At 42.5% G+C, this 18,543-nt stretch overlaps 1 protein-coding gene across 1 annotated transcript in view; it reads left to right on the top strand.

The window, feature by feature from the left end:
• LRPPRC (leucine rich pentatricopeptide repeat containing) overlaps positions 1-18,543 on the top strand; it is a 337,307-nt gene that overhangs the window by 98,870 nt on the left and 219,894 nt on the right. Inside the window, exons 16-18 of the mRNA XM_073628468.1 lie at positions 4,574-4,631; positions 12,417-12,523; positions 12,753-12,830. Of these exons, the coding sequence (XP_073484569.1) occupies positions 4,574-4,631; positions 12,417-12,523; positions 12,753-12,830 (243 nt within the window). The remainder of the gene's footprint in view (positions 1-4,573; positions 4,632-12,416; positions 12,524-12,752; positions 12,831-18,543) is intronic.

Raw genomic sequence — 18,543 nt, 5'->3', positions numbered from 1 at the left:
CGCCTGAAAAAACTGACAGGAAGACCCAATCAGTGTGCTTGTGTGAAAGGGGCCTAAGGCCCATTGTTCTCTATGGAGAGACTGATGTAAATGGACATGTGTCTGTTTACACCCGCCTGCATCCAATCCAGTCGAGTATGCTAAAAACAGACAGATGGGGATTCCATTCCCCATCCATCTAGCAGATCGGATGGCATACGATGGAAATGGACAGGCAGTCCATTTGGGAAGAAGGGTAGAGGAGAGTGGGAGGAGTAGTTTTAGGTGGAAGGGAGCTGCGGGAGGTAGAGAGGCAAGGGACAGGGAAACAGCGGCATTGAGGGGGTGGGGTGACAGTCACATTAGAGGTTAATAACTCTGATCAGCGGATTGTAATCCACTGATCAGAGTTATAGAATTTTTCAGCAGAGTCTGCTGAACAATTCTGATATATGCTTGTGACCATAAGCTTATAGGAGAGGGAGAAAAGAGGTCCGTACGTCGTACTGACCTGGCCACCTGCAGGCCCTTTTGTAGGTCCGTACGGCGTATGGACTTGGCAGTGAAAGGGTTAAACCAGGGTTAAGTTATGAAAAAAATATCCCAAGCTTTGAACATCAAGAGCACTGTTCAATCCATCATCCCAAAATGGAAAGAGTGTCACAACTGCATACTTACTTAAGACATGGCCGTCCACCTAAATTGACAGGCCGGGCAAGGAGAGCATTAATCAGAGAAGCAGCCAAGAGACCCATTGTAACTCTGGAGGAGCTGCAGAGATCCACAGCTCAGGTGGGAGAATCTGTCCACAGGACAACTATTAGTCGTGCTCTCCACAAATCTGGTCTTTATGGAAGAGTGGCAAGAAGAAAGCAGTAAGAAGTCCCATTTGCAGTTTGCAAGAAGCCATGTGGGGGACACAGCAAATGTGTAAGAAGGTGCTCTGGTCAGATGTAACTTTTTGGCCTAAAAGCAAAACGCTATGTGTGGCAGAAAACTAACACTGCACATCACCCTGAACACACCATCCCTGACCATGAAACATGGTGGTGGCAGCATCGTGTTGTGGGGATGCTTTTTTTCAGCATGGACAGGGAAGCTGGTCAGAGTTGATGGGAAGATGGATGGAGCCAAATACAGGGCAATCTTAGAAGAAAACCTGTTAGTCTGCAAAAGACTTGAGACTGGGGCGGAGGTTCACTTTCCTGCAGGACAACGACCCTAAACATACAGCCAAAGCTACAATGGAATGGTTTAGCGCAAAGCATATTCATGTGTTAGAATGGCCCAGTCAAAGTCCAGATCTAAATCCAATTAATAATCTGTGGCAAGACTTGAAAATTGCTGTTCACAGACGCTCTCCATCCAATCTGACAGAGCTTGAGCTATTGTGCGAAGAAGAATGGGCAAAAATGTCACTCTCTAGATGTGCAAAGCTAGTAGACACAGCCCCAAAAAGACTTGCAGCTGTAATTACAGACAAAGTTGGTTCTACAAAGTATTGACTCGGGGGGGCTGAATACAAATGTACCCCACACTTTTCACATATTTATTTCTAAAAAATGTTTAGAATCATTTATCATTTTCCTTCCACTTTACAATTATGTGCCACTTTGTGTTGGTCTATCACATAAAATCCCAATAAAATACATTTACGTTCTTGGTTGTAACATGACAAAATTTGGAAAATTTCAAGGAGAATGAATACTTTTTCAAGGCACTGTATACTTGTTTTCTTTTAGCAGCCCATGTCTTAAAATGCAGCTGCTTTACCGTTTCCCTGCCTACAGGTATTTTTGCACTTAGCAATGTGTGGAAAACCTGCTTCCTCATCACATCCTCATCACATGCTCTATGCTCTATTCCCTTTCCCAGCGTTTCAAAACATGGACCTGTCAGAAAGGGAAGTATAGATGTGCTTCTTTAGAGGCCTGGGTTTATTTAATGGTCACTATTAAGTGGTTGTATACCTAAGACCTCAAATATGAGCAAAGCCTATCCCTCTATAGTGTGTGTTTGTCTCAATTTAGAGCACCAAGTGTCATTTCTGTCTGCTGCCTTGTTTCTCTGTTATCAGCACGAGTCACTTCTGATGAGTTTTCCTGACACCATGAGAAAAATGGTGAGGGGAGGGCACAGTCTGTGACATCCTCAGCTCTGTCCCTATGTAATGTGTGAAGGGGGATATGTCCCTTCCCTCCAATCAGCTCCTAGAGTTCTCGTCACAGATGTAACTTCATCTCTCCGCCCCCTGCTTTTCAGAGCTGAAAGATCCAATGTAAATTCTGCACTTTGAATGGTTGTAGATAAATAGGTTCAACTTATGTAGGAGGATTTGTTTTCATCTCTTGTGTATCACCTGAGGCCAGTCACTTAACTGGGTATATGTAAGAGTTTCCAACCACTTCAACTATTTGCCTACTTGTCACTTTCACCCCCTTCCTGCCCAGGCCAATTTTCAGCTTTCATTGCTGTTGCACTTTGAATGACAATTGCGGTCATGCAGCACTGTACCAATATTATTATTATTATTATTATTCAGGATTTATATAGCGCCAACAGTTTACGCAGCGCTTTACAATATAAAAGGGAGACAATACAGTTATAATATAATACAATACAATAGGATTAAGAGGGCCCTGCTCAGAAGAGCTTACAATCTAATAATATGAAGTTATCAATTTTTTTTTTTTTTTATAGATTTTTTTCTTGGTGTGGCATTTAATCACCACTGGGGTTTTTTATTTTTTGCTAAATAAACAAATATATATTATCATTTTGTGGGTTTTTTTTTCCTCCTTCACTGATGTGAGCCGATGAGTCTGCACTGATGGGCACTGATGAGGCTGCAGATCCGCTCTCCTTTTCTTACACGCTGTCTGTGTGAAGAAAAAGCCGAAAACCGGCAAGTCTGTTTAAATGTGACCAGCTGTGATTGTCCCTTCACCCGATCTGTGGTCATCTGTTTCCAAAGCACACAGTAGTCACAGAGTGTGCCGATGTGCAACCCAAGAGGTGTGCAAGAGGGGAGGACGTCCATGGATATCCTCCCAGTACTGGTGGAGACCCGTGATGTAGCCATCTTTTTGTCTTTTGGAAACTATGTCGGCCGGCGAGGTGCATTATAGAAAATCATTGTCAGCCAGAGAGGTGCATTGTAGGGAACCAATGTCAGCCAGTAGAGGGTGCATTGTGGTCCATTGTCAGCTGGCAAGGTTCATTGCAGGGAATGAATGTCAGCTAGCGAAGTGCATCGTTGGAAACTGATATCAGCCAGCAAGATGTAAAGTGGAGGACTGATATCAGCCAATGAGGTGCATTGTGGGGAACTGATATCGGCCAATGAGGTGCATTGTGGGGAACTGATATCAGCCAGCGAATACATAGTTGGGAATTAATGTTAGCAAGTGAAGTGCATGTGGGAGCCTGATCAGCAAGTTAAAGAAAACGTAAGGCTTACGTGGTTCAGACTGATGAATCTGCTGTCAGTGCTCTGCAGTACAGAACATCACCAGACCACATGACTGATGCTAAAAAATGCTTCAGGTTGTGGAAGCGGACGCTTTCCAGGATTGTTTCTTTGCTAGGCACTTTTAGGTTGCTTCAAATAATATTGTATAAGGTAAGGTATTCTTTTGTCTATTTTATTTATTTTTATGTCCGACTTTTATTTTGGGTATGGGTTTACTTTGATTTTCCGCCATATATAGGCAGTGCAAAGAGCAGGCCCCATATGCACAGGGCGCTTTGCTAACCTCTTCTAAATGCCTTTGCCAGCTGCGTTTTGGCAGAAAAGAAAAAAAACGCTTGACGCGTCAATCGCTTGGGTTCTAATTAATTTCATTGGCCAGAATTCTGACGCCTCTAGTATTAATGCATGTTTAGACTTGTTTATGTGGGTCTAGTGGTTTCTCTACCTGCCGTGCTGGCAATGGCTTTTTTTCCTTTGCCTCTAAATGCCTATGTGTGCATGGACACACAGGCTAACATAAAAAATGGCAGACACCCCTAAAAGCAACGTTAAAAATGTGTGTGTACGAGCCCTTAAAAGTTCAGTAACTTATGGTGGCCGTAATTTTGAGAGTCCAACTACTGTAAAGTGCCTCCAACTGCAATGTGCTCATCGCTGTTCCTTGTATTGCCATGTTAAATAAGCTGAGGATGGTTAATCCATGTGCTGCTTTTTATCTTCTGGTTCTACTTTGCGATGCCGCTGCTAAGCCGATACTTGGTGCATTGCTGTCAATGCCGGTTTCGGTGATTTTTTATTTTTTTTATTTTTAATAGCACGTGGCGATTTTGAGCTCCAAGGCATTCCTCTTTTCTCATCACCCTGGGACACGACAGCGTTAACAGGTTTAGTTGGCCAGAAAATGATGCTCTTTGTATGCCGTTTTGTGTCTCGATCTGTTTTCTTTATTTTCCTCTGTCGTAAATTACTATGATGTGGCACATGGAATAATACGTCCGTGAAGAGATGCTTTATTATTTGGAGAATTCAATTTCGGTGGCCATTTGTCATTGTGTATCTGTGTGTTTTTATATTCCTGCTCTCCTCACTTGGCTTCGATGGGTCATTATTCTGTCTCCACAGATAACAAAGCTCTTGTACCAGGATGGCTCCAGCCTCCAAAAACCTTCAAGTGAAACTGGTAGCGTTTCAATTTCTCTGATTGTAACGTATCTGTAAATCTGTTCTCGTGTGTAATGGTGGTAGGCGGCGGGGATTACCACTGTAAACTGTGATTGCTACTTTTTTCAAAGAAAGTCAACGCAAACTAAAATAATACTTTTACGGTCAGATGGTTGATTGTTTTGCATATTTCACATGCAAATTGCATGCAATTACTCATGGTTATGGTAAATGCGTGTACATGATATATATAAAGAAAATATTATTTTACAGTTGTAATCTTTGCTGGCAAACCACAAGATTATGTTTTCCTTTAAAGCATTTTACCTTTTTTATTGTTTTGTCCCCTGCTGTGTTTCAGCAGGTGGGTAAAGCTGGCCATACACTTGTAAAATTTTGTTTTGTAATTTTTCATTTTAAGAACGTTAAATTTTCTAATTGTTGGTGGGGTCAAATTGACGTTTGACGTTAACTCCTATGAGGAGTCAACAGTGAATGCGGTTTTTGTTCAGGAAATTACATTCATCCCAAAATCAAATGATAAAGCAAACAAAATTTTGATGAAATTTTGTACCTTCGAACAACATTGGACAGGTCAATTTTTACTGAGAATTTTTGTACAAATTTGTTCTAACATCCACAGGTGTGTGGCCAGCTTTAGTGTGTTGTCAGCCATAGTAAACAATCGTAGTTAAAGGGGGAAATTTATTGGGTGGCACTGCTTACCAAACTTTTCTTGTTTTGTTGATTTTTAATTTCTTTTGGCAATTATAGCCAATTATAGATGGTTTCAAGTCATTTTTTTTTTTTGTTGAATAAACAAACCCTTGAGTATTTGGTATTAAAGCTGATTTCCAGGTTTCCTTTCACTTTAAATAGTTAATTTGGAGCTGGTCCAAACAAACTATTACCTTCACTAAGGCTGCATTCACACTACAGCGTTTTGAATCACGGGCAGATTTGCCGCGAATCTGCCCGCGAATTGAAAGCACCGATGTGTGAATGACAAATTACGGGATTCGCATTTGAGATGCAATTTATTTGAATGAAACCAAGTCGCGGCGCGGGTCTGCCGCAATAAATCTCGGGAAGCATGTCGCCCCAAAAGTACCTCCTGAACTTTTTTTGGGTGACATGCTTCCCATGATGCGTGTTGGCGCGATTGCAGCACAAATTATCACGGCAGACACGCTCCGCGATTTGAGGTGTCGTTCAAATGAATGGCATCTCAAATTCGAGTCTCGTGATTTGTCATTCACACATCGGCGCTTTTAAATCATGGGCAGAATCGTGGCAAATCTGCCCGCGATTCAAAACACTGAAGTGTGAACGCAGCCTGCATGTAACTTCAGCCACACACAGTACAATGTGCTAGTTTCCTTCTGTGAGCTAGAGCAGTGTTTCTCAACTCCAGTCCTCAAGGCGCCCCAAAAAGGTCATGTTTTCAGGATTTCTATTATTTTGCACAGGTAATTTGATCAGTTTCACTGCCTTAGTAATTACCACAGCCGTTTCATCTGCGGGAAATCTTGAAAACATGACATGTTGGGGCGCCTTGAGGACTGGAATTGAGAAACACTGAGCTAGAGACTTCCCATCTCACACCCGGAACAATGCAGTCGGTCTGAGCATCGCCGCTTAGCCCTTCATATGCAGCTTTGTGTTCTGTGAATGAATACAAAGCTTCCTCTGGCTGAGGCAGAGAGTGTGAGACCATCAGCTTGCCCCTCAGCCAATCAAAGGATGCTTTATATTCATTCACAGATTACAAAGCTGTCTATGAATGGCTGAGCACCACTCAGACCGATTCTGCATTGTTCCAGGTGGTGGATTGGAAGTCTTTTTCTCACAACCGGAACCCAACACTGTGTATTGTATATGGCTGAAGCTACATGCAGCATATAGAGTGCTTAGAGACACTGCAGCATTTAGTGAAGAAAGTAGTTTGTTTGGACCAGCTTGTCCAAATGAACGATTTAAAGTGTAAAGAAACATGGAGCTTTAAAGGGACACTGAACTCTGGTTTAAAAAGGAAAAAAAATGTATCCAGGTATGTACTGTACACTTAGTTTAAAACTGTACCTTCTATTGCACAGAACAAATGGAGAAAAATCACAGCCATGGCACACCATACAAGCCCAGCGTGTAATAAGTGAGCTTATATGGTGTGCGGTGGTTGAGATTTTTCTCTATTTGTTCTGTGGATTACATAAAGTTAGGGCGGACCCCTAGTCTGACCTCTGCCATTAGTGGAACACACCGAATGGGGGACATACAGTAGATGCTGGAGCCGAGACCCTAAATTTGGTTTAGGTTCACTGTACCTTCTATGGTGCTCAGCCTCCTCCAAACCTGTTAGAGAGTGGCTATGTATGTTCTTCATGGTCCCACAGTATGGAGCAACGTAACCACCCTCTCTTGCTGGCTACCGAGATGGACTATGGACCATACACTATGGTTTATGGTCTAGTCTATAGTCCATCTGAAAAACCAGCAAGAAAGGATGGCTACATTCCTACATACATTTTGACCATGGAGAATGGATGTAGCCACCATCTAACACATGTTTTTCTTAGCTAGGGTTCCACCAGAGGTTGTTAGGGGTTTCATGAGCAATTTCTGCCACGATAAGTTCCCACTAACACCATTAGCTATCTGGAAAGGGGTAATTCTACCTAATGACCACAAGTGTAAGGAGCATTCTTACCATTGACCACACTAATGTATCAGGAGCTGTAGATATAGTTTTTTTTAGCAGGGGTTTCCTGAGACCTGAAAGTTTTTTCAAGGGTTCCTCTTGTTGAAACGTTGAGAAAGGCTGGCCTAATAGGAAGACAGATCACAGCAAGAAAAACAAAGGTATTTGGAGACGGTTGAGAGCAATAAAAGGGAGTTTTTTGAGTTACAAGACTACACACATGTATAGAATTACTTCTTTTTAAACCAGAGTTTAGTCTCACTTTAAGGAAAGGGGTCAAGAGAGAAATGTGTTTTTAACTTCCCCCTAAATGGAAAAAGTACTTTCTTTTCTATTATACTGGAGTGTTTCTTTAAGGCTGAACTCCAGACAGATATAAAAACACAATTGAGCGCAGTTGGGTATCATTAGGTCAATAAAGTGGAACTGAAGGCAAAACAGGAAGTGAGAGAAAATCTCTTCAGAGTGACGGAATCCATGGTTGTCACCAGAACTAGTGTCCTTATTTTGAAGATTTCCTCTCGATCCCCCCTGTTCCTGTAATACGTACAACCCAATATTTGCGATTTTCTTAAATTTCACTCTTGGTGATGACAGTAAACAGGACAAATGAGAGGGTGGCACAGATAGCAATAAATCCTGTCAAGTGTTCAAATCCCTCTCCACTCTTTCAAAAAAAAACGTTTGGCTGTGTGTTTTTCTTTTTCACATTTGTGCGACTGCGGTTTCCAGCCCAGGGTCCGGTGCGTTTCAGTTCAACGGTTCAGGTCCGAACTTTTGCCTGAATTCGCACCAGGACCCTTTTGGAAACTTCACGGAGGCTGCCCCGAACATGTGTGAACCGCCTCCATTGAGAGCCAGTCACACTCACATGTCCTGTGAATTGGATGTGGTGAAAAGCGCATCTAATTCGTACATACAATATCTCACAAAAGTGAGTACACCCCTCACATTTTTGTTAAATAATTTGTTATATCTTTTCCTGTGACAGCACTGAAGATATTACACTTTGCTAAAGTGTAAAGTAGTGAGTGTACAGCTTGTATAACAGTGTAAATTTGCTGTTCCCTCAAAATAACTCAACACACAGCCATTAATGTCTAAACCGCTGGCAACAAAAGTGAGTACACCTCTAAGTGAAAATGTCCAAATTGGGCCCAAAGTGTCAATAATTTGTGTGCCCACCATTATTTTCCAGCACTGCCTTAACCCTCTTGGGTATCAGAGCTGCACAGGTTGCCACTGGAGTCCTCTTCCACTCCTCCATGACAACATGATGCTCAATATGGTTTAGGTCTGGAGACATGCTTGGCCAGTCCATCACCTTTACCCTCAGCTTCTTTGGCAAGGCAGTGGTCGTCTTGGAGGTGTGTTTGGAGTAGTTATATTGGAATACTGCCCTGTGGCCCAGTCTCCGAAGGGAGGGGATCATGCTCTGCTTCAGTATGACACAGTACACTGTTGGAATTCATGGTTCCCTCAATTAACTGTAGCTCCCCAGTGCCGGCAGCACTCATGCAGCCCCAGACCATGACACTCCCACCACCATGCTTCATTCCAGAGAGATCACTTCAGGCTGGCGCCTTTGCAGGTACAGCTATAAGTTTATATACTTTTTAAAATTCAGTAATGCACTGCTGTGCACATGCTCAATTGCTCTCTATTCTTGGCACTGTGCCTAAATTCGGGACAAGCAGAGGATGATCAGATGACAACTTTAAGATTTACTATTGTTGAAGGGGGAAGAAAGCCACATGAATGACAGACTGTGCTGAAGTGACAGAGATTAAGGGAGGGAGAAATGTAAAGCAGGGGAGGTGACAGGAAAAACTCTGCTGCAAGGGAAACACAAAAGCGCTAAATTTACGAGGATAGTGTCTTATCTAAAGAAAAAAAGAAACTGCGCTATAAGTTGTCTAAAAAAAAAAAAAAAAGGAATAAGCAGCAATTCTCCTGTGTAACACAATCACGGTGACCAGCAATATAAAATATATAAAATCACACTTAATGTTAAAAAAATGAAGATAATGAGAAAAAATGGCCATAGGTGAATCCACATATGTCCACCATGTCCACCATCCGTCACCTTGTGCCGCAGTGCCTCCCCTGGACAATGTCGTCTGTGATGAAACGCGTAGGGCAAAGGACAGGTTTGTTGGGATGTGTGCCGGCCGTCATACCAAACTTTAGACGTTTTTACTAACACACTGTTGTAAGTGCAATAAATCCATCAGAGAGATAGCAGCAACATTAGGAGTGGCCAAACAGTTTGGTACATTCTGAGAAATGCACTGGTTGGATGTCTACGAGATGCAACAGTGGTGGATGATCACAGGATCCTCTCTACGATAAAGAAAAGCCCATTCACAACATCCAGACAAGTGTAGGACACTCTCCAGGAGGTGGGCGGCAAGAGCAAATACAGAGGGTTCACCACAAGGTGAACCACAAAAGTGTATGTGACAACACTGAAGAAATGACACTTTGCTAAAATGTAAAGTAGTGAGTGTACAGCTTGTATAACATTAAAGTGGTTGTAAACCAATTTAAAAAAAAAAACCTGCAAGAAAAAGGCATAATGAGCTAGAATGCATCAGATTCTAGCTCATTATGAAATGCTTACCTTAGATCGAGGCTGTTGCAACAGTCTCCGTACACCGCTGTGACCAGCGACATGTCTCCTGGAGTTATTTCTGGGTTCGCGGGCTTCAACGCTGTAATTGGCTGGAGCCGCGATGACGTCGCATGTGCATGGGAGCCGCCGGTCACGGCTCAATCCTTTAAAAACTGCATGATCGATCCGTTTCTTCAGTGCACATGAGCCAATGACATCAGCGCACGCGTATATGGTAAATATCTCCTAAACCGTGCAGGTTTAGGAGATATTTACAGTCCCTACAGGTAAGCTTTATTATAGGTTTACCTGTAGGTACAAGTGGTGTAACAGGGTTTACAACCACTTTAATGTCTAAATGGCTGGCAACAAAAGGGAGTACACCCCTAAGTAAAAATGTCCGAATTGGGCCCATTTAGCCATTTTCCCTCCCTGGTGTCATGTGACTCGGTGTTACATGGTCTCAGGTGTGAATGGGGAGCAGGTGTGTTAAAGTTGGTGTTATCGCTCTCTCTCATTCTGGTCACTGGAAGTTCAACATGGCACCTCATGGTAAAGAACTCTCTGAAGATCTGAAAAAATAGAATTGTTAGAATAGAATCGTTGCTCTACATAAAGATGGCCTAGGCTAAAGGAAGATTGCCAAGACCCTAAAACTAAGCTGCAGCACGGTGGCCAAGACCATGTAGCAGTTTAACAGGATAGATTCCATTTAGAACAGGCCTCCCAATTGTCGACCAAAGAAGTTGAGTGCACGTGCTCAGCGCCATAACCAGAGGTTGTCTTTGGGAAATAGATGTATGAATGCTACCAGCAATGCTGCAGAGGTTGAATGGGGGGGCAACCTGTCAATGCTCAGACCATATGCTGCACACTCCATCAAATTGGTCTGCATGGATGTCGTCCCAGAATGAAGCCTCTTCTAAAAAATGATGCACAACAAAACCTGCAGTTTGCTAAAGGCAAGCAGACTAAGGACATGGATTACTGGAACCATGTCCTGTGGTCTGATGAGACCGAGATAAACTTATTTGGTTCAGATGGTGTTAAGCGTGTGTGGCGGCAACCAGGTGAGGAGTACAAAGACAAGTGTGTCTTGCCTACAGTCAAGCATGGTGGTGGGAGTGTCATGGTCTGAGGCTGAATGAGTGCTGCCGTCACTGGGGAGCTACAGATCATTGAGGGAACCATGAATGCCAACATGTACTGTGTCATACTGAAGCAGAGCATGATCCCCTCCCTTCGGAGACTGGGCCACAGGGCAGTATTCCAATATAACAACCCCAAACACACCTCCAAGACAACCACTGCCTTGCTAAAGAAGCTGAGGTTAAAGGTGATGGACTGGCCAAGCATATCTCCAGACCTAAACCCTACTGAGCATCTGTGGGGCATCGTCAAACAGAAGGTGGTGGAGCGCGAGGTCTCCAACATCCACCAGGTCCGTGATGTCATGGAGGAGGGGAAGAGGACTCCAGTGGCGGCAACTGTGAAGTTCTGGTGAACTCTCTGCCCAAGAGGGTTAAGGCAGTGCAGTAAAATAATGGTGGCCACACAAAATATTGACACTTTGGGCCCAATTTGGACATTTTCACTTAGGGGTGTACTCAGTTTTGTTGTCAGCGGTTTAGACATTAATGGCTTTGTGTTAAGGTATTTTGAGGGGACAGCAGATTTACACTGTCACTGTGTAAGTGTTTCTTCAGTGTTGTCACATGAAGAGAGATAATAAAAGTTTTCCAAAAGTGTGTGTGTGGGGGGGTGTACTCACTTTTGGTGTGTGTGTGTGTGTATATGTATATATATATATATATATATATATATATATATATATATATATATATATATATAATCTCTCTATCTTTATCTATCTATCTCTATATATATATATATATATATATATATATATATATATATATATATATATATATATATAGTATTTGTGTGTGTATGTATGTATATATATTCACAATATTCAATGTATTTACATTTTAAATATATGATGACATTATTTTATATGTTCCCGGAGTTCATTTAAAAAAACAAAAACCAGATTAAATAAATCTATATATAAAATATTTATACTGAATGGTGTTATTAGTCAGTTAATAATATAGATATACATCTCTAACACCTATATCTCCTGAGATTCTGCTTTGTTTGCATAGCTCTCCTACAGCGCAGGGAGAAAGGGGGGGACGGAGCCAGATTGAAGTAAGACTGGTAGTGAAAAGCTGTCAGTGGCTCTGAAAATAATTAGCATTCCTTTCACTCACCAGTTAGATATGTGCTCCCAAACCACATAATCTCTATGCCTCAGTGATCATTGTTGCCATTCCAGCCTCTCATCAGGGTGACATCTCACACCAAAATGATTTCTTATAAATTAATCTTGATGACATGACAGTCCCAGTAATTTCACTAGAACGCTTTCTCTCTCTTCTTTTTATTTATTTTTTTTTTATTTTTTTTTTTCCTTCTTCCTTCGACAGAATCTGTTGGCTATTTTCTGTACGGCTTGATTGGCAGCCTGAGTGACTCAGATGTACAAGCCAAAGAAGAACATCTGAAACAATACTTCCATCAGCTTAAGGAGATGGTACCATTTTCAGTTTTTTTTTTCCCTTCTATAATGTCTGACATGTATCTATTAGATTTTTAAATTGCTGCTTTTAAGTCAAACCCAACCACTTCTCAATGTCATGGCGGGAGCTGGAGACTTAAATTATGTTGGAGATAATTTGTGTTAGACAGATTTCATTTAGTCTGTGTTTTAAAACTAATCTATATCCTTTTTTTTTTTTTTTTTTTGCTTCTTTATGGAACAGGGCGTTAAAGTCGACTCGCGAAAGGCCGAAAAAATTATTCAGTTGTTGGAAACTCGTAATGTTCCTCTGTTAACTAAGGTCTGTGTTTTTTTTTTTTTTTTTTTTTTCTTGCTTTTATTATTTTAATTAAAGGAAAAATAATATAGTGTATACAATTGTGACACAAGTCCTATTGTAATTGAATCTTATTAATAACGACCTTTCCTTTACAATCTGCAGCGCTCTAATTTTCTGTAAAATATGGCTACCTGGAGGTGTTCTGTACACAGAATGTGTCCAGAACGCCCCCCAGAAACATCATTTCCTGCTTGTACGATTGGCTCACCTATTTTCCCAGAGGTCTGCCCTGAGATACCAATCAGATTTCAGGCATCCCCTGCAACAACAATGTCATTTTTGGTGAGATGCTCCCAATAGAAACTCACGTTTAAAGGGATGCAGACCCTGCAATTTTCTCATTAGAATCCTGCAAGTGCATAGTTGATTGATAATTAGGAAACCGCTCCAATTAGTCTCACCTTCCGACATGGACACAGAAAAACACACATGGATTTCTTCAGAAAAAAAAAAACGGTAGGAATCTGCACCAAACTTTATTAAAATCCCTGCAATGTACAAAGAACATCCAGAGGGGAAAGTTTTTATTTTTTTTCCTCAACAAAAGTGGAGTTACTCTTTAAGGCCCGGTTCACACTGCAGCAATGCGGGAACCCTGCAAATCCACTGCGGGTTCCCGCATCGCATGTCTCCCGGCGGCAGTTCACACTACCCTATGCGAACTGCTGGGAGTGTCAATTAAAAGTTAATGATGTCCCCAAATCAGTTCGCATATCACAGTGCGATTTGCAAATTCGGACAGGAATCGGATCGCATGGGTGTGAACACCCATGTGATCCGATTCTGCTGCGGACCAAAAAGAGGGTCCTGTGCGAGTTCGGTCCGAATGCAATACGAATTCAGCCATACTATCCGTATGGCTGAATTCACATCGCACAGACATTGCATGTGATTTGCAGTGCGGTGCAGATCACATGCGATCTTGCACCACGCAGAAGTGTGAACCGTCCCTAAAGCTGAATCTGTGAATGTGCTAAAAACAACCCTAGCGGTGCCCCCACTCCCTGCACTGCAAGGGTTAGTTTAGGGGGAGCTGAACAGTTTGTGTTTCTTATCTGACTTCCCCTCCAGTTCGGTCGTCATCCTCCCTGAAGCTCCGGTCTGTGGGTGGAGCCTCAGTTATTAGTATTGTATTGTATATGGTTCGGGAGAGAGGATGCGACCCCCAGGTCAAAATGCTGTAGAGAGAAGGCTGCAGAGAACTCATCAAGGAAGCCTGCTCGATAAAGCTGGCTGTATACTAGTTGAATTTCGTTTTAACGTTTTTCGTTGTAAGAACATGCGCTTTTCTATTTATTAATCAAGTCAAATCGATGTTCATTTTTTCTCACAGTGACCAAAAACTTTGAAGGAGCAGCATGTAAAATTTTTAACAATATATGTGGCTTTCATTCAGTAAAGTCCGTTCCTTCCAAAATCGAATGTCAAAGCAAATTAAACCTTGAACTACTTTTGAATGGCATTCGAATGTACTGGAAATTTTCATGCAAATTTTTGTTCGAAATTCTGCTACTGCTTAAAGGGTTTGTAAAGGTTCGTGTTTTTTCATGCATTAAGGTGAAAAAACTTCTGTCACTGACCCCCCCCCCCCCCCTTTACTCACCTGAGCCCCGTAATTCCCACGCCGGAGACCGCCCTTCCCCTCTGCCCGTTGTCTTGGCTTTTGATTGGATAGATTGATAGCAGCGCAACCATTGGCTCCGGCTGCTGTCAATCAAATCCAATGACGCGGGGGGCGGGGCTGAGTCCGGCATTCTGCATCTATGGACGCAAATGCTGGACTCGGGAGCACCCCCGCAAGGTAACCCACTCTGGAGAGCGCTTCTCCTAGGGGGTTATACGATGCAGGGAGGCGCTATCAGCACCTCCGGGGGACCCCAGAAGTCGAGGATTGGGGCCACTCTGTGCAAAATTAACTGCACAGTGAAGGTAAGTATGACATGTTTGTTGTTTTTGTTTTTTTGTTTTTTTTTGTTTTTTTTTTTTTTTTTAAACTAAGCTTTACAATCACTTTAGAGCAGAACTTCACTCTCTCAATGAACCTTGACTACTCTTAATCCCTATGCTGTTAGCATTAGTAAATACTATAGATAAGAAAGTGTTTTGTATTTACTTGTTTGAACCTTTTTTTCTACATATCTACAGTTTGCTTCCTGGTTTCCATACCTAGGCAAATTTTGTCATACATCCCAGGAGTCTTTAGGAGGTCAGTTCAGAGTCTAGGGTTACTCCTAGCACCATGGCATGTGGGGACGGACTGATAGTTGTGCCATTGATCTTGACAGAGAATTCAGGGGAGGGGGCACGTGGGGGATGAAATATTACGAGCTTGGTTTTAGATAGATTCAGTTTGAGAAAGTGGTGTGACATCCAGACTGATGTGTGTTAGTAAATCAGTGATGCGTGAGGAGACTGAGAGGGTGAGCTGAGGGGTAGAGAGATAGATTTCAGTTTCATCGGCATGTAAATGGTAGCGGGAGCCATGGGAGGCTGTCGTGTGACCCAGGGAGGACGTGTAGATCGAGAATAGTAGAGGTCCAAGGATGGAACCTTGAGGCACACTAATGGTAAGAGGAGTTGGAGAGGAGGAAGTGGAGTTGTAAGTTACACTGAAGGTTCGGTGATTCAAACCAACGGAGAACACAGTCATGAAGACCAAGCAAACTGAGATTTTTGAGGAGGAGGGGGTGGTCAGCTTTATCAAAGGCAGCAGAGAGAACCAAGAGCAGTGGTGGCTGGTGGTCTGTTGGTCGGGGGGCTGGAGATGGACCTGACCATGGCGTCCCGTCACCCCCCCCCCCCCCAATCGCTCCAGCCCGCACCACACTCACCCCCCTTCCACCCCCTTCCCCCCACCCCCGTCGCCAGCTCACTTAGTGTACATCGCATACCTCTCCTCTGTGGTAGTCTGCTGGTAGGGATCCTCTGCCTCAGCAAACTCAGCCTGATCTTCCACCCCGATCGCTAACTCAGATCCGATCCTCGATGGGTGACAGCGGGTGTCCGGGCACAGCCACCGAGGTCATCCCTCTGGAAGTGGCGCTGATTTGACGACTCTGATAGAGAGGCGGAGGAGGCAGCGGTGGGTCTGAGAGCAGTGTGTTTCCGGAGAGTGCCGACTGCATCACGGTGGCCGTGCGTCTCCTCCCTTATCCTCTTACGCCAATGGGATCGCGTTTCCTCGGGAAACGGGTCTCAGGACCCACTTCCTGATTGGCCGGGAGGAGAATTAGTGTGATAATAGCGAATAGTTATTCGCTATTGTCGCACAACAGGGTGGGCCCCTGCCACTGTTCAAGAGTAAGCGTACGGAATAATGACTGTTGGTTTTAGCTGTTAGTAAGTAATTTGTGAGTTTTAGGAGAGCAGTTGTAATGTACAAAGTGACTCAATTAAAATTAAATAGAACAAACGCATGTGCATATGTGAGTTAAAAAAAAGTCCAGATTAGGTCTTCCAAAAAACGTCAACGTCTGAGTGTTTCCTATGACGTCGGCTTGCTAGAGCAGGAGATCACCTCCATGCTGCCCATAATGTCCTGCTTCCTACATGCTTGTGCATTCAGCTGGCACCTTACTATGATCTCATTGAAAGTGGTTGCTTTTCTGAACCTAGTCCTGATGCGAGTATAGTGACTGTAGAAGGGTGATAACTTCTTGCCACTGCTACAGTACTTACACCCCCATCCCTATGGTAATAGAATTGCATAGGGCCTTTAGGTAGAACATTTTACTGCACTGCAAAGCTACCCACTTGACTGCATAGGACATTTTCTGGAAAACAGTGATACTAAAGTCTCTTCTTTTTTTTTTTTTTTTTTTTTTAAATAGCAAACATTTTATACTTACCTGGTCTGTGCAGTGGTTTTGCAAAGAGCAGCCCAGATCCCCCTTTTTTCATGTCCCTCTTCAGCACTCCTGGCCCCTCCCTCCCTCAGCTTGCTTTGGGGGCACCTGAGCCGAGCCGCTGATCTTTGTGTCCATTCAGTCACAGGGCCGCGGCCCCACCCGCTCTCTCTCCTCATTGGCTGACTGACTTTGACAACAACGGGTGCCAACAACGGGTGCCAACAACGGGTGCCTGTCTCAGCCAATGAGGTGGAAGAGTCCCGGACAGCCAAGTTTCTCGTGCAACATTGCTGGATTGAGATGGGCTGAGGGTGGCTGCTGCACACAGAAGGTTTTTTCTATCTTAATGCATAGAATGTATTAAGATGATACAAAAAAAACTTGTGCCTTTTACAATCACTTTAATTTAGCCTTTACAACTTACCAAAAAGAGAGGCAATGGTGGCAATTTGGAAAAAAAAATAACAAGAGCTTGGAATTTTTAGGCACAACAACAGCATAAAGGTTACAAAAATATAAATTTATTTAGAGAAAATGACAAACCATGTATAAAATCACATTAATAAAATGAACCAATGAGGGGAATATAAAGCTAGATAAAACCGACTTATCGCTACATGGAATCTGACAACAAATAGATTTGCTGTATAGTAACGGTGAATCCAAGAGTACGGTTATATTACAGTGAAGTAGTATCTTGCTCTACATGTTACGCTCCTTGCGCTTCAGGAGCATTTGAATAACTACCGGTATTTAAATATAAAGAAAAATACATAAACAGCATATAATGAATACAAACAGTTAATACGGTCTTCCGTTTCACCCAACCCCCCCCATGTGAGGTGGGTAGCCCACAAGGCAACCACACAGACAGGAAAGGCAAACCAGGCAACTATGGGGGCGTGCATACCATGATAATAAGAATAGAAATAGTATAAAGTGTATAGATGTACTTTAGTGCATAGGGTAAAACAAATATTGGGTGTAACCCCAGTACTTACAATCAACTATAAAAACACAGGCTCACAGCAGAAAGCGGTGCATACAATTAAACAGGACGGCTGCTGAGGGGTCAGGTATTATCATCAGAAAATGGAGATCTATGACAAATAATGCCGAATAGGTCGGATAATGGCAGAATAATCTTAACTGCATGTACCAGGGCAAAAGTATAACAAACTCACCCGTCATAAACACGATCACTGTCTATCGAATGGAAGGAGATATAGGGCCGAAGGTAAATACAATGGGTGTTTAAATGGGACATGGCAACTTATCTTATATCTTATCTATATAGTATCCACAGTACCACTCCGTGCTGATACAATAATCGTTTTTCAATGATGGCAATTTATCATATCTACATCCGACATTAGACTTCATGCTACATAGACAACCAGGCCCAACATGCAGTTTAAGTGCAATTTAACTGTTTTATTATGAAGTGTAATAACGGAAGTAGTTATTCTCCACTTTAATCACAATTTGGGCTTGATAGGTTATATTGTTTGCAAGTCCCATTGAGAAAATACTTCATAGGGGAAAGGGAGTTGTGGGAAAATAAGGGAATAAAAAATGTGGCATAGAAGATGTGACTATTAAGGTTCCAACTAAACAGTAATTTTAATTTTATTTTTTTCAGCTATTGCTTACACTTTGTAATTTCTTTCATGATTATATCTTATGAATAAATTAGCATTTTGCTTTGTTTAAATAGGGACTGGTAGCAAGAGCAGGTAAGGGGAATCTGAGGAGGGGGTGATAGATAGATAGATAGATAGATAGATAGATTTTTTTTTTTTTTTCTATTGCTTTGTGTGTAAAGA

The sequence above is a fragment of the Aquarana catesbeiana genome, linkage group LG04 (assembly GCF_042186555.1).
Source record: "Aquarana catesbeiana isolate 2022-GZ linkage group LG04, ASM4218655v1, whole genome shotgun sequence".
In the NCBI taxonomy this organism is placed as follows: domain Eukaryota; kingdom Metazoa; phylum Chordata; class Amphibia; order Anura; family Ranidae; genus Aquarana; species Aquarana catesbeiana.
Note: the sequence above shows the minus strand (reverse complement) of the source record. Positions and strands in the feature narration are given on the sequence as shown.